General features: G+C 36.0%; 1 protein-coding gene across 3 annotated transcripts in view; it reads left to right on the forward strand.

Annotated features, from left to right (window-relative positions):
- Nucleotides 1–17,610, forward strand: part of Cad99C (cadherin 99C) — a 474,090-nt gene that overhangs the window by 251,570 nt on the left and 204,910 nt on the right. For all 3 annotated transcript variants that reach the window (XM_074137327.1, XM_074137329.1, XM_074137328.1), the window contains 2 exons: nt 5,813–5,991; nt 14,218–14,340. In XM_074137327.1, coding sequence (XP_073993428.1) covers nt 5,813–5,991; nt 14,218–14,340 — 302 coding nt within the window. The remainder of the gene's footprint in view (nt 1–5,812; nt 5,992–14,217; nt 14,341–17,610) is intronic.

Here is a 17,610-nt window from a genome sequence, read left to right on the forward strand (position 1 = left end):
TTTTTTATTATGTTGGTACACATGCCCCTGAAGTACGATAAAATTTTCAGTAATATTCATTGTTTACTTCTTAAGTGGCAGCCGTTAAAGTTAGACGTGTTTTTCGAGCTTGGCGATTTTTGTTTGTTAAAAAAAATGGATCAAAGAATTTGTATTAAATTTTGCGTAAAAAATGAAATAAAGTGTGTGAAATGTTAATAAAGGCATATGGTGAGTCTGCTATGAGTAAAACAAGGATTTACGAGTGGTATAAGCGTTTCCAAGATGGCCGCGAAAACGTTGAAGATGACGAACGACCTGGACGTCCAAGCACATCAACAACCGATGAAAACGTGAAAAAAGTGAAAGAAATGGTTATGAACGATCGCCGAATCACAATCAGAGAAGTCGCTGATGATGTTGCCATATCAATTGGCTCATGCCATGAAATTTTTTCGGATGTTTTGGGTATGAAACGTGTGGCAGCAAAATTTGTTCCAAAATTGTTGAATTTCGAACAAAAACAGCGGAGAATGGAAGTTGCTCAAGAGTCACTCAATGAAGTCGACAACGATGCGGATCTACTGAAACGTGTTATAACAGGTGACGAAACATGGGTTTACGGATATGATGTCGAAACTAAGGCTCAATCGTCCCAGTGGAGGCATTCTGGATCGCCAAGACCGAAAAAGGCTCGACAAGTGCGGTCGAATGTGAAGGTTATGCTCACTGTGTTCTTCGATTTTAATGGCATAGTGCATCATGAATTCTTGCCACAAGGTCAAACAATCAATAAGGAGTACTACCTACAAGTTCAACGCCGTTTGCGTGAAGCAATCCGAAAAAAACGCCCGGATTTGTGGCAAAACAATTCATGGATTTTGCACCACGATAATGCACCTGCTCACACTTCATTGCTTGTTCGTGAATTTTTGGCCAAAAACAAAACTTTAACGATGCCCCAGCCTCCATATTCGCCACACATGGCTCCATGTGACTTTTTTCTATTTCCAAACATAAAGAGAACATTAAAAGGCCGTCGTTTTACAAGCATAGATGACATTAAAAGCGAATCGCTGAAAGCTATCACAAAGATCGAGTTTCAGAAGTGTTTCGAGGATTGGAAAAAAGTGCTGGCACAAGTGTATTGTATGCGAAGGGGACTACTTTGAAGGCGACAATATTAATGTAGATGAATAAATAAATATTTTTTTCAAAAAACGAAAATTCCCGTTACTTTTTGAACACACCTCGTATACTTCCGCCTAACCTTACAGTGAATGAAATTAAAATTTGCCGTCAGGAAAAATCCTAATTAAATAAAACTAATTAAAAATTAGATGTAGGCAGTTAGGGAAATTAAGAAACAAACTAAATGAACCTGTAATGTTGTGATATATAATTAAAAACAATCCTGTATTATATATTTTAAATAAATCAATATTGAATGATGAATTTCTCACCGATTTACATAATTCACTTTTGAAATAGAACTGAAAAATAATATTTTTTGAAATTTGAATTGATCCGATGATTTATTTATAATATAATTAATTAAGTGGAAGCTATTAGTAGCACAATTTCTCTGACATATCGAATCACATAGCTCAATTTGTTCTGGAAGATCTGTTCTTTTAATTATGTCGGCTAGTTCTTTGAAGTTCTTAATGATAACTTTTTGGCATTTAACTTTCTTTTATATCTCTTAACGAACAAGTATTTAGAACTCTCCGTCTATTAATTATATTAAATACTGCTATTTACTTATGAATTATATTATCAGTTGGATAGAAAATCTTTCTGTTAGCATTGGAAAAGATTTAGTGACAGAAAAGTGATTTATGTTGTGAAAACATCAAATAAAAATGGCGTTTCTTAACTGCTGAATGAATCTGTTTCAGAATCTTGTGTTTTCTAATAAATTTTCAGCCTTCTTAGAATAAATTTCTAAAAATTTGTTGATCTCACTGCCGCCTTATTATTATTATTTTTGAATTTTATTTTGGGTGAGCTTTAGGGGTTGTAAGATTTGTTATTATTTTTTTCTTTAATATAATGGTACACCATTGAGTATCCAATGATGAACTTGATTAATGTTACTAAATAAGTTAATTTTTAGAATGATCCCAGACAATATTCTTAAAAATAGTTTACTGTAACATAGAGTGCCTTTAAAATACCTCGCTAAAACATGAAACCTTTGCAGAAGATAACATTAACAAGAAATATCATTAACAAGAGATAACTTTCAACAAGATGAGCAAGCAAATCCTCTGTCCACCTGATATAGCATGATAACAGAAACACTTGGGAAGAGATTAGCGCAGTGGTTTCGAATCCAGCTGCTGTCCTTTAGGTTTTCTTTTCCTAGCAGCTTCTTACATTCTCACTTCTAGTGACGGCCATCGAGAGTACACTGTCCGAAGACCGGCAATTTACTTAAGAAGTTACCCAGTGCAAACGTCCGTGTTTTAACTGGGCAAGCCGCAATGACGTTTTGCACTCGTTTAGATGGGGTGTAATGCTTTCGTACTTCCGAGAGTAAAAATTTGGACGCAGTGACTTATGTCCATCCTGCGACTGGGTTTGCTAGCGATTCCCTACAGCGCTGCAGCGACACCTGACCAGAACTTTTGGTCTTTGAGACTCTGGTTGTCCATTGAGTTTTGTTTTCCAAATCTTTTATTGATTTTATGGCATCATTCGAAGCCAAATTCTGCTTATTTTTTGCGATATAAGCGTAATAATTAACGCGATAATTGTATTCTGTTGTGGAAGTACGTGTTTGTTTTTTAATGAAGAATTTTGGTTTTAGTGATTAAATTTATTATTGCCACACTTTTATTTAAGTAATTTTTATGTTTTCTGTAATCAACCTAATTTTGAACCCTAAAGATAGACCTCAATTTGGTGGAGCTGTGAGCAATGCTGCTGCGTGCCAATTTGGTTAAAAACCTCATTGTATTTTAAATATATAATGTATTCAAGAAAGTATTGTCAAGTAACATTGTTTCCTTTGGTCAGAATGTGGGTTTGAGTACATGTGATTTAAAGGTCTGCTGTAAACCGCACATCGACCCCCAAAGCCAGCCACCAGAGTCTATAGTGTCTTTACTCTTGACCAGATAGTGTACCCAAGAGGTTACCAATGTAGCCGCAGATGCTTAATGCGGGACCTTCCTTTTGAAAAGTGGTCTCTAACAACACCCAAATCTTTCCCTTACTAAGTCAGATTCATTCTTCCCTCTTTTCATCTCCTAGTATCATCCTCACAGGGACAAACTGTGTTTTTGTTGTTAATGCAGAATGATAACGTTGTAGCTAAACTACACTAATAAAAAACCACACTAGTACTGGCCTCTATTACCGGGGCAACATTGGGTTGGATGGGGGAATATACATAGATAAAATCTCGCTGTGAAGAGAATTCCTCTCCTAGTTTAGAATCTGTAAGTTAGAGCAGTTTATTGTGGTAGCTCTACGGCGAGTTTTAATAAGACCGCCTACTCCACCGTTCCTCAGCCACCGTGAGAACAGTTCGCAGCTCGCTGTAGGAGCTAGTAGGTATGATCTTACCTTCAGCCCACGCCCTATCTTCTTTAGATTACAGTTCTTAACTAAAGATTACTACAGTACTCAGCGGGGATGCTGCTTGACTATATCAATTCATTCAAAACCTTCCAAGGCCATGCTTTCGGATAATAAAGCTTACCATAAAAATGTATATTAATAACTTTGGATTACACAATTTTTCCTTCATATCCAGTAATATTTCTTTGCGGTTACGTAAAACAAATTTATGTTTTTATAAAGTACAAGTGAACATCCTTCATCATTTACTTTGCCTGCTGTTATGAGAATTACTGCCACGGTTCTGATCCTGGAAATGAATTATTTTTTTAGTGCTGACTAAAATGTATTTAAAAAATGCGTTATCGCATCTTCTGTATTTCCTCATCTTGATTACTGTTTGTTGATCTATAATGATTTACCTGCAAAGCTGAATTCAAAATTGCAAAAGGTCTTTGAATTCCTGTCTACGTTTTATTTTGAATGTAAGAGAGGATGAACTTATAACCCTTCATTTTATGCTCCTTGGTTGGCCAAATGTGAACTACAGAAGAAGAACTTTCTTGGTAACTTCCTGTACATGATCTTCAGAAAACAACGCCTTCGATATTTATTTGATATGTTCCAACAGTAAAGCCAGATCAAATCTTAAAAACATCAGCACAGTCAACACTCCATTCTATTTATTTCTCCATTCAGAACACTTACTTACAAAAACTTTATTCCTAATTCAATCCTCTTTATTACAAGTTTTACCTTAGAATTGAAATTTATTAACAGAAGCAGGTACCTAATAGTGTAATCTACACCCAAAAACAACATGGAAGAATAATTATTTAATCTGTTAACGGGATTACTAGAGTGTTTAGTATGCATGAAAAGAATACTTTTCCCGATTTAGAGGACCATTGTACAGCGTATTTTTTTAAAATAATATTCCTTAATCCAGGATTAACGTTCCTTTTGTTTTTAACAGGTTTTTGGTGTTAATATTCTTTTAACAAGAATAGAAGTATTATTTATTTTTGCATTTAGTCTGAAAAAGTTATGTAATTTATGCATCATAAAAACTTATCACATGATGGCTCCATGAACGTACAAAACAAACTTACACTTTTACAAAACACTATTACGACCAATATGGACATATGGAGCAGAATTGTGGGGCTCCGCCAAACTATCCAACATCCAATCTTTCTAGTCTAAAATCCTCCGCCGAATCGTTAACGCACCATTCTATGTCTCCAACCACACCCTCCACCATGATCTCAATATTCCCTATGTAAATGAGTTAATCCATACCCGATTCCTAAATTTCCACAGCAAACTCTCTGTGATCACCCAAATCCTCTGGCTCAATCACTATCCACATCGTCCCATCCTGACAATCCTCCACGTCGCTTAAAACGGCGTTGGCCACGTGACCTCATTGCTTCCTAAACCCCAATAAGTTCCTAGAGAGTTCCAGCGCTGGCTGGTTTCTCTCATCCCGTCATCCTGGTTGTGGCACTGAGCCAGCTCTGTGGCACAATCAAATAAAAATACAGTTTCAAATAAAAAATAAATAAATAAAATACATGATGGAGAAAAGATCCGATAAAAATTAATGAAAGTGGCTTAAAATACAAATTATTTGGACATTTAAAATCTTTTCCGAATTTGGTTTTGTTCTTAAAATATTTAATTACACATCAGTGCTCATCAATAAATCACTCCTCAATACTCAATTTTTGATGTTATCTTCTTCGTTTTTACATCTCTGATTGGTAGATTTTCATTGAAATCACCTTGCCGTATTACTTAAGAAATCTGCGCAAAGATTTTATATAATTTAAAAATAAGATTTTTTCTTTAATTATTTGAAGTTTTTTTTTTTTTTGATGATTTAAGGCGCGTCAACATCTAGGGTTATTGGCGCCCGGAGCTTTTTTCAGTACACTGCCTGCTTCCGGACAGTGTTCTCTCGTTACAGACAACACTGTCCATCACCGGACAGTGAGCTGTAAGAAGCTCCTAGGAAGAGAAAATCTAAGGGTCAGCAGCTGGATATTTGAAGTTACTATTATTATTATTTTTACCTATTATTAGATCTAGAAAATACAGTGTATTTCAAAATATTCAGAGCCACTTAATCAATCATTTCAGATAATCTGCTCAGTTCTCTGTTTAATGAACATCATTGACAAAGTTATTTTAAATTTACAGAAAATCATTACAATTAACAAGTATATTAATGTAAATATTTTATTTGATTTCTGCGCAGATATTCAGCAAGAGACAACGCCTCGTGAAGTACCAGTAACTGGTGATCCGTTCTCCGATATTTCCCTTGATCTCATTTTTCCAAAAGGGAAACCAATTTTCATACTCAACGGAAAGAAATTGCAGCTACTCCAGCCACTTGACAGAGATAAGGAGAATCTGTCGCATATTGTTCTGCAGGTGAGTGATTCATTATTTATTAATTAATATAATTATTATTTTACTTTATTTTGGTTGTTGCATTCGCTACGAATGCATTGACATTCCTATATTTCTGCCTTCTTCCTCGATCTTCGGCAACTAAAGCTAGGGGGGCCTTGTCCTGATCTTTATGGCTTTAACTACGCCTCGATTTCCAGGATGAAGTACCGGTTTTTATCAACATATATCCTCAGACGACCCATCTTGAGAACCAGGATTAATGCTTGTGATATTCTCAGTGCTCGGCCATCTTTCAGACAGTTTTCTCTCTTTCCAAACAAGTGGATTGGAACCAGTGAGTTCCGGCTACTTGTACAATTGGATATGAACTACACCAATCAAACTACCTTGGATAATCATTCCCCTTATTGTTAATAAATAATTTTCATGTCTCCTTCCTGCGTAAGTTGAGATGCTGGGAACGGTATCTTATTCACCGTTTTTTTTTTTTGGCATTGGCTTCCGCCATACAGCCAGCATCGTCTAGGTGCTTATCACTAGAATATCACTCACTCTCCATTCTTACCTACAAATACATTCGCTTCACACATTCATCATTCTACTATATACTGCTATTTACATAAACTACTGCTAATGTATGGAGCAGCACTCTGTGCTCCTGCCATCCTTATAGCTTAACCAAAATTAAAATCACGTAATCCTTCTCTAAGCATTTTCTTCCATTCATTCTAATTCGGCTATAGCTTTTAACTACATTCATATTTCATTGCTAGCTCTGCTATCGACTTAAGCACATAAATGTTGGTGGAGAATATAATGTCTTCGTAGCGAAATGGTGCATCTAAATACCTGTATATATCGTCAAACATTCGTTTCCTTTCTACCACATAACGTGGACATATCATTATTACATGTTTGAAATCCTCCTCTTCATTGCACTCTACGCAAAGAGGAGAGGTCCTTTTGTTGATCCTGTGTAGATACGATCCGCTTACTGCGTGGTTCGCTCTCAGCCTGCTTATTGTCGTAACAACCCATTTATTAGTGACAGTTCCCTTAAACCATGGTTGTCTAGGTAACTGATCTGCCATAGTTTTATAGAATCTACCTTTATCACCATTATTGTAATCTGTCTGCCATTTTTGTAGTGCTGCTTTTGATTATACCCTTGATATCGGTGTGTGGTAATTTATAATTAGTCATTTCCCCACTATTGGTGGCTTCCTTTGCAAGTGTATCAACAATTTCATTCTCTTTTATACCACAATGACCCCTTACCCACAAAAAATTAATGCAGACTCCCTTCTCTTTAAAAATGGCAATAGTTTCTACAATCTCTGCGATAATGTGATTCATTCCTGTAGACTGGTTGTGTATATGTGATAATTTACACAACGCTCAAATAATCATCAGTAATTATGCCAAAAGAGGGCTCATTTGATTGAGACCTATGAAAGATTACTCTACTTCAGTCCTATCTTATTCTAGGGTAAGACAGGGAACCTCTGTACAATTCTGTTCTATATAGAACGATTCCTGTACTCCTGCAGTCAAGAATTAGTATTCTTAAAAACCTTTTTTCAATAGCCACTAACAATTTTTTGTATGTGGGTATCCATGAATTCTTCTTCTTGGTCAGTCGGTTGATCGATCTCTTCTGTGCCTTTGAAATCCGCCACGCAGTTATGCCATAAGTTGTGGTCTGCCACTAGTCTAAAGTGATTTGCCAGAAATGCTAATTCCTTGTTGTATTTATTAACGAACTTTCTAACCGGCACAGGTTGCTTCCAAAATCTGTAAAGCTCTATAATATACGGTAACTACCGTCTAGCAATAATTAATTTCGTCACCATTTTACAAATAAGGGAGTTTACCTAAAATTAATGTTGAAACCAGTGCCTTTATAATCCAACGCACCTCACAGAGAGAGAGTGATCGCTCCGCAAATAGTGATTTCTTTTCCCTTTACGACTCCTTCTAATACATAATTTCTGGTAATTATTGTAAAACAAAAGATCTAGATTGCAAAAATAAATTCTGTAACCGCGCTTTATCGTGTCTAATTAATGTTCATAAAATTCCCATGTTCCGATTCCCAAAATTATTTAAACAATAAAAGAGATAATGAAAGAAATGTTAATAATAATTGGCTTGTTTTTTTGAATTATAATAAAAGAAAATTCCACATAAAGCAACGCAATTTCCGCTCTGTGTTGAAAATTCAATTGATTTTATATGTTTCTATTTCATTTTATTTTTTTGTAATAACTACCCAAATGGAATGGAAATTTTTATGGGTTAATAATAAACGTCGAAACGCCATTTTCTTTGTGAGAAAATCGCCCACTCAATATTTGTGGTGTAGTCTGGCGTAGATTAATCTGTGTTAGGCCACCACACATACACACTTACTGACATAATGGCTAACTGGTGGTGGCTAATTCAGTCATAAAATGGAAAATAGAAACCAGAGTAGCCGTCTGTGGTAATGCTGCATGTGTTCGGCACACCAACGCTTTCAAATATATTTCATCACAAAAACTAATATTTTTTCTTTTATGATTGTCATTCAGTAGTTCTTTCTGTTGTATAGTCCGTTGCCATTTTATTAGTATATTTTATTAGTCCTTTATTATTAATCATTAGGCTTATTATTATTAGTTATAACCAAATAGTCTTGAGCAGTGATTTTAGTCCTTTTTTTGACTCCTAATTAGTTTATTAATTTTTCATTCATTTAATAGTATTGTTCAGGCGTCTTCAACGTTGGTCATCATTGCGCCTTTGAGGCCGACCGTATTCTGGGCCTGCCTTCGGATTTTATGACTCCCAAATATAACTTTGACAAGTCTTTCAAAGTCTGTATTGGAGACCGGGAGGCTTGGAGACGTGGACCCCCCAGTTGCGGAAGATTCGATGTGGTACACGGATGGCTCCAAGACGGAGGAGGGTATGGGAGCGGGAGTGTACGGGGTGAAGTCGAAATGTAGTTTTTCGGTTAGCCTAGGAAAACTAGCTACAGTTTTCGAGGCTGAGCTAGCTGCAATTAGGTTCTGTGCTGCCGAGATTAGCGGGCGAGGAATTATTAATTCTATGGTCGTAATTTACTCGGATAGTCAGGCTGCTCTACGAGCTATTAGTTCCTACCAGGTCAACTCAAGGCTGGTTTGGCCCTGAAGGAAATTAGTGACCAGAAAAAGGTCTTTCTGGTTTGGATACCTGGTCATTCAAAACATAAGGGAAACGAAGTGGCAGATTTATTAGCCCGAGAAGGCTGTGCGGGACACTTCGTTGGCCCGGAACCCTGTTTTGGGGTTCCGAAGTGTGTTAAGTCTGCGACCATTAACTAATGGGCGCAGAGTAGATCTCAGGAACACCACCACAGGGCAGAGACAGGTGAAGGCGTTCATTAAAGGCTATTCGCCGAGGCTGACTGCAGAATTAATCCGTCAAGGCCGTGTGGGGCTATAAGGATAATTGTAGGCCTATTAACTGGGCCACTGCAGTCTCAGAAAACACATGCATCGCATGGGCCTGGCAGATGATAGCCTTTGTAGGTTCTGTCAGGAAGAGGAGGTAACGGCACTGCGTAGCTAGATTAATTTAATCTGGGTATTCTGTATAAAGGCAACGCTCCAATTGGTCCCACGCTTTCTACTATTCACAGAACCCTTTAGCATCTTCTTATATTCTAGTAAATGGACCAATTTAAACAAGCAATTAGCTAGCTGTCTTGCTAAAAGATACTTGGTTTTTCAATTGCAAAAAAGCTTATGGTGTTGAAGTTGATTTGATGTTGAAGCTCAGTTGTTAATGAAAGGGAGATTGAATCAGCGCTTCCTTTAATTGCGAAGTTGTTCTCATCTGTATTTATTATTTGTTTTAATTGCAAATGAGTTTATGGAGCTACAAGAAGGTGTTGAATTTAAATTGAAAATTAAAGGGTGGTTGAAACAGTGGTATTTTGCGGATTTTATTTGCTCTATTGCTAGATCAACTTTCTAGTGTTCAATATTTAGATGGAGTCAATGCACTATAGATAAGAAACTATGTCCATAAAGATGAAAGAAGCCTGCTGAATAAAAAGCAATAACTCGCATTATTCCGCACTGTGGAAGAGCGTAGAACCAGGAGACCCGAATCATGAAAGGCCTTCTCTGTTTCGCATTCTCTGATTTCTTTGGAAGGCTGTCGAAGATTGAAAATGTTTTACTCCATCCTCTACTGTTCAATGAGTATTTTTTGAGCAGTCTCTTTAGACGTATTCCAAGAGAGTTTATTGATTAAGTTTTCTAAGTTGTGTTTAAAAGTTAGAATTTTGGGACTACCTAGAGGGCCATGAATTCCAGGGATCTTGGTGTTTTTGCTGGTATCCCAGGCTAAGAAATGCGAACATTTACACTGACATCCTTAACAACCAAACTGTACTCTGGGACAGTTGATTGGCGTTTTTTTCAAATTCTACCAAATCATAACAAACATCGAACTCTTTACAGAGTACACATTTTACCTTATTTTAAAATCTACACATAGCTTAAATACTCGTGGACGCTAACTGACCTTTGAGGTCTTTAGTATCTCTCTCCTCCATTGGTTGCTGCTCAACGATGAACTCCATCTAATCACTCTTTTCAAGATCATCCTTTTACGTCCTCAAACCTCCTTAATCTTAGCCAGTCTCTTGTTCATCTGCCACCTGGTTTCCCATTCTTCCAATTAATCTTAACTTCGCGGAACTTTTTATTCCTCGTTAGTCTCCATTGTTTTTTGTTTTTTTTTTCCTTAAACGGGTCACAAATATCGCTCAGTACTTTTCATTACCTCTCAACATTAAGCGCTCTAACATCATTCTTTTTTAATATCTATCTCGCACAAGCCACTGTCGCTGCTGTTCAAATGATTGCCTTTTAAATAATCAGCTTCACTACCCAAGAAAGAGTTCTGGAGACAAACGATTTCTTTTTCTTTTTGTACATGCCGTGAAGACATCAGTTTCCGGTCGCAATTCTAGTTTTAGGAGCCTTAACAGCTCAACTGATCGCTGTGAAGGTGACTTACACCCAATCTCTTTACAGTCTAATCTAATGTGAAGATTTTTTGAAAAGTTATTATAAATCTCCTTCCCCAGAATGAAATATAGATTAACCTAAAGGCGAAGTAATATTTCGCCTTTAAATTGACACTTATTTATTTAAAAACAAGTTAATCTGATAAATAGAAAAATAAAATAACTTATTAAAAAAAAAACATTGTCAAAATATAATGAAACATATCCTGCTAGAAATTAATGAAAATTTACAAAAATAAAAATAAATAAATATCTGTAGGCGCGTAAAATAAAACATGAAAGCACCCAGCGTGGGAAGGAACAACAGCTAGCGGAGATTTTCTTCCTTTTGTATTTTTTTAATGCAACGCTAATTATTGTTCTCACTTTTAAAAATAAAAATGAATCATATATCTATCAGGGTAACCTTCATTTTCCATAAGTTCATTTACTGTTGTCAGTCTAACATATCCTGTTACCAGATATCTTTAGTCACTTTATTTTTGATCTGATTACGCTTGGGATAAATATTAGGAATATATATAACAGTCTGGATAATTTATTGTTCCAGTTCTACCACAACCAACTCAGTAATTCACCTGAAGTCTAAATATTAAACAAAGTACACTTGTCATAGTAATAATACTTTAGTGTTTAATTTAGTGTTATTTTTATTACAGTTTACGGTTTACTATAATTACAGGGATATATTGTTCAATTTCTGGTTATGATCTAACCTCGTAGTATTATTTATTTGATAAAAGATTTTGTATGATATTGTGGATTACAATTTCCAAGATGAAATATCCTGTTTAATTTTTCCTGAATAGTTTTAGAAAAGCCGATTTCCTGAGGGGGATAATTTTGGAACAGCTTGGTCTCAGAGGGAGTTATAGCTATTTAACCCTTCAGTAGGATGCGCTGGTGTATTAGTTCACTAACTATCGCGTCCATTATCGCTCAATTTTCAAATCTAGGCAATCTAATTGAAGTTTATAAAGGCTAAATCATTTCCTGAAACAGTAGTATCTTCATTGAAATTATTCTACGTATTACTTGAAAAACAATTAAACGAACTATTCATCTGTGTAATATTTATTCCGAGTTTGCAGGGTTATTTTTTGTTTTTTACATCTGGGCACTGCTCAGGTGAATCTTCGACTTTATATCAGTTATTTAAATATATTCTCACTGGACATTCGTTCTATCGCTAACTATAATCTCATTAAAATTTTATATCCAGGACTGTATTGAGTATTTCGTGTCCACCAATCAATTGTTCTTCAAAATCCTATTAAATTGTGTCTCCAATATCGAAGAGCTTGGAGATAAAAATTCAATCTTAACCACAAAATCAGGCTGAGCGAGGTGCAATAAGGTTCTATGCTGCCGTGATTATTGGACGAGGAATAATTAATTCTAAGGTCGTGATTTTATCGGACAGCCAGGCGGCTCTGCTAGCTATCGATTCATATCAGGTCAATTCAAGGCTGGTTTGGGACTGTCTGGGTGCCCTGAAGGAAATTAGTGACCAAAATAAGGTCTTTCTAGTGTGGGTATCTGGTCATTCAGGACATAAGGGAAACAAAGTGGCAGATTTATTGGCCCGTGAAGGCTCTGCGGGACACTTAGTTGGCCCGGAGCCCTATTTTTGGGGTCTTCAAGTGCCTTAAGACTGCGGCCATTAAACTATGGGTGCAGACTAGGTCTCAGGAGTGGTGGCTTGCCACCATTGAGCAGAGACAGGCGAAGGAGTTCATAACGGGCTATTCGCCAAGGCTAACCTTCAGAATTAATCCTTCAAGGCCGTGGGTGCTATAAGGATAATTGTAGGCCTATTAACCGGCCACTGCAGGCTCAGAAAACACATACATCGTCCCATGGGCCTGGCAGATGATAGCCTTTGTAGGTTCTGTCAGGAAGAAAAGGAAACGGCATTGCACGTGTTGTGTCAGTGTGAGGGGCTCGTGTGGCTAAGGATGTTACTTCTCGGGGAGGAAAAACCTAGGCCTGTGAGCTTTACCCAAGAGTCGCTCTCCAGCATTAAGAGTCTGACTAAACGAACGGGTCTGGAGGGCGAGCTCTAAAGTTTGGGAACCACAATAGATCCAAAGGGGTCGCAGTGGCGTAGGCCTTATTAGAATCTTAATCTTAACCCCCAAATGTTCAGAATTTTTTAAATTGTAAAAATTATCTTGTATTAAACTACCAAAATTCCAATTATTAATCGTATTAAGAGAGGATAAAAAAAAAATAAGCTTGCTAATCATCTTAAAAATGTTCTGTGGTCTCCAAATAAAGCCAAACTTAAACCTCGAAATGTGTGCAAAGCCAAGATTAAACCGATAATGAAGTGTTGAGCAGTGTGAAAGACAAAAAAGTGCATACATTTTATCTAATAATAGAGCTAGAACTAATCTTTATATGGATTAGAGAGAGAGATGTTCCCAGATATATAATATGTAATGTGTAACTTTAGATAAGGAATAAGATTATGTACAAATGGAGGTAGATAATAAATAAAGGGACTAGTATGTATTTAAATAGTGATAGCAAGTACAAGTATATATTATAAAGGCATAGTTTGAATTACATATCAGATTGTTTATATATAGATTGCATTAGCATCTCAGATATGAGATATGAATCTGAGATATAAAATGTGTCTGATAAAGTTACCAGAGATGTAACATAGCCTTTAGCATAGTTTTCTAATTCAATTCTGAAAAGATATAATTCAGTACATATTCTCAGGAAAATAATTTTGTCTTTAGACACAGAATTATTTAGTTTTTAAGCGGGTCATTGGCGTCCTGAACCTTTGATCAGTACAATGTCCTCTGCATACTGAGGACAAGAGGCTCCTAACAAGGGAAAGTATAGACTGGACTCGAAGCCTGGGGAACCCGCTGATTAAGGGTACAATTAGGTGTTGAAATTTTGTACTTCGCTTAGGTACCACTCAACGGTTGTACCAAAAAAACGTTTCGATTAAATAAAATAAACCAAGATTTTTTTAAATCGATTTTTCTATATTTCGAGATTTTCTCAAAAATTACTCTTACGATTTTATACTCGAGAATATTGGGAAGAGAATTTTTTTCACTTATGTAACATCAATATTGCCACATCCCAAAATATTCTAATGACTTTAAATTGCTTAACATTATTTTTAACTTAATTTATTTTCTTTACAGTTAACGTGTACCATAAAAGCTACAAATAAGAAACGAACAATACCAGTGATTGTTAGGGTTACCGATGTTAATGATAATGTACCAGTATTCAAGAACACTCCTTATGAGACTACAGTATCTGAGGTAAGTGTATCTTAATGTTTTTTTATTGTTGAATCGATTTTGCATTTGAATGTAAAATGTTTAGTAACGACTGATCTACATTTTTTTAATGATCTCCAAATCAAGGAGGGTTTAAGATACTGTGTGTTTGCTCAGTAATAAAATTCATTTCACATTCATAAAATACCTGCATCAAATATTTCGTCATTTCTTTTAAAGTTGATAATTTTTTTGTTTACAACTTATAAGTTGTATAGCCAGCACATTTTTATTTATTTCAACTTTATTATTACCTACTATTTTTTTTTTTTAATAAAATATTTTTAAAAAGAGGAAAAAAACACCAGAAATAAAGAAATTAATTAAGATTGAATTTACAGATAAAGTTATGTGAGAGCTGCTTTCAAAATCATCGTTGAAAGTTATTTCATTTATGTAAAACCTGTCTATGCTTATGTAAAATTTGTCGGCTCTTAACAGGAGAAAAAGTTCAAAAAAAGTAATAGCGATTATGAACAAATATTTTAAATTAATTAGTTAAAAATTCTGTAAATATTTATCAAGAATATTAGTTGAAAAATAAGTGAGTAAATTCATACATATTTACACCGTTTTGGTATTGATCGTCCGGCAACTCTTTTTTGAAGTGTTAAAAAAATAAAATAAATATTGTAATAATCGCTATTGCAAAAGAGATTATTTATTGCCGTAACTTTGCCAGCCTTGCAAAAAATAGCATTGCATTCTCAACCGGTTTCATTGCTAAAGTAATGTACTAAGTCTTTTTTTTAACCCTATAGTACCGTTCTTTGGACGAACAATTTAGAAATAATCTTCTAAATTGCAAATTTCAATAAACTTTTGATTTTATAGAGCTTGATTGATTTCGGTTAGTTGCTTGACTAAGTTTTATTTTAGTCTAAAAAGTCTAAAGCTTTGCACCAGCAATTGTAGCGTGCACATTCTATCTAATAGCGTGATAAATAGATTCACCATAAAAGTCTACGGCCACAGTGGTGTAAAGCTCTACATTGGTGTGGCTATTAAATAACGAGACTGGTGCTGCTACAGAAAAACTATGACTGCGCCAAATCTTAACGATCGACAGCTGTGCAGCGTAAAGCCTTCTTCTCTTTCGATTGCAGCGTCTCACGTGTTTGTAGAAAAATCGGTCTGTCTGGAACCGTCGTTTGTGTAAGAGGAGTTAGTTTCGTTTTGCCGAAAACATGATACTTACTACACATGTAGTAGAGCAACGAATTGTCGTGAAATTTCACATCAAAACTTGATTAAACCGCTACTGAAACTTATCTTTTATTAAAAGAAGTTTATGGCGATGAATGTTTATAACGTGCGCAAGTTTTTGAGTGGTTCAAGCGTTTCCAAGATGGCCGAGAAGACTTCGGAGATGATGACCGCCCAGGTATTATAATTAATCAACATTATACCGTAAGGTGCTTGCTCAACTCCGTGAAAGAGTAAGGAACAAACGGCCCGATTTGTGAAACAAGAACAAGTCATGGGTTCTCCATCAAGACAACGCGCCGGCTCACACTGTATTGTCTGTCAAGACGTTTCTAGCCAAGTACAACATCCCAGTTTTAGGCTATCCGCCTTATTCGCCTGATCTGGCCCCCATGTGACATTTATCTTTTCCCCAAAGTCAAATCTGCATTAAAAGGAACACGATTTCAGTCCGTTGAAACTGTGAAAGAAAAAGCGGCATGCGTCATGCAGGAGCTGACAGAAAAAGACTTCCAGCACTGTTCCCAACAATGGTAAATCCGCATGGAGCGTTGTAGAAATAGGGGAGGGGTGATAATAACTAAATATGTATAAATTTAAGATAAAATGGTTTACAGCATCAGTCTCATTATTTAATAGCCACTCCTCGTTTTTTTGGCACTAATTAGGGCATCTCCTCTAGTCCATGACAGTAAGAATAGACTTAAAAGTCCGATAAGAGGCTCCTGGCCAATGTATGGCACAATTTCGATCATCTAAGTGTTAGTGAAATTATCCAATATTAAAACTATGAGTGCAATAAATTCTTCTTTGATTATAAAAGTTGATTATATTTAGAACATTTATAGTTGGAGGCGCCACGGTAGCCGAGCGGGTTAAGAGGCGAGACCTGCAAAGCTAATATGCATTGTGGTACTGGGTTCGATTCCCGGTCTTGGCCTTGGATTTTATTTAATGTTTAAATGAGAAATAGTAAAGTACGTTTGCTATTCGCCTTCGTCCACGACACCTAGTAAATGGTAGTTGGACGTTAAGCCCTGCCTGAAATAATAGGCGATTACTTTACTTCACTTTACTTTACTTTTACTTTACATTTATAGTTGGTGTTGTAGCTAACTATGCGAAGGAATGATATTTCATTGTTGCAATTTCATACTTTTCATCTTTCTAAGAGCGCAAACTATCTTTATTTTGATTATTCTTGTTCAAATTGAATATGAAGGTGCCATCATTGAATCTGAGGTTTTTCTAAGCTTTTGTACAGTCAATATCAGCCATCTCAGCACTTCACAAAACAGAATCGATATTACAGTCTTTTTTTTTTACATTTCCTGTTGGCTGTCCAAAATCAGTGGTAATAACCAAAAAGTGCTAATCATTTTTTTTTTTATTCCATAATATTGAGTGCACTGAACGATTGCCTTGTACGAGGGTCGTTTGAAAAGTCCGTGCAAAGTCAGAGAGATAGCACTACTGGCGCGTATCGAGGTTATGTTTAGTTAGTAGCATCTCTTGGAAGAACACACACCAAGTTTCAGCCAGATCGGTCTATTTCTTTGTGTTTGGCATTCGTTTGAATCGAGGAAGTCGAGTGATTTTTAAAAAGTGGACGAAAAAGAATTTCGTGTGTTGATTAAACACTACTTTATGAAAGGCAAAACGCCTCAGGAGACTAAAGAGAAGCTTGATAAACATTATGGTGACTCTGCACCTTCGATTAGAACAGTTTATAAGTGGTTTCAAAATTTTCGGAGTGGCCATATGGGCACAAATGGCGCTGAACGTTCTGGACGCCCTGTTGAGGTTACTACTCCAGAAATCATTGATAAAATCCATGATATGGTGATGGATGACAGAAGAGTAAAGGTGCATGAGATTGCTAGTGCTGTGGGCATCTCGAATGAACGGGTACAAAATATTTTGCATCAACATGTTGAAAAATAAAAAAGGTTTACCCAAAAAAATTAGGTAGTTTTTATTTTTGCACAGACTTTTCAAACGACCCTTGTATTTCCATTAAATTCGTAGCACTCTTGCAATTATCAT

Source organism: Rhodnius prolixus, unplaced genomic scaffold (assembly GCF_049639745.1).
Source record: "Rhodnius prolixus isolate KJV_2025 unplaced genomic scaffold, Rpr scaffold_5, whole genome shotgun sequence".
Taxonomy (NCBI): Eukaryota; Metazoa; Arthropoda; class Insecta; order Hemiptera; family Reduviidae; genus Rhodnius; species Rhodnius prolixus.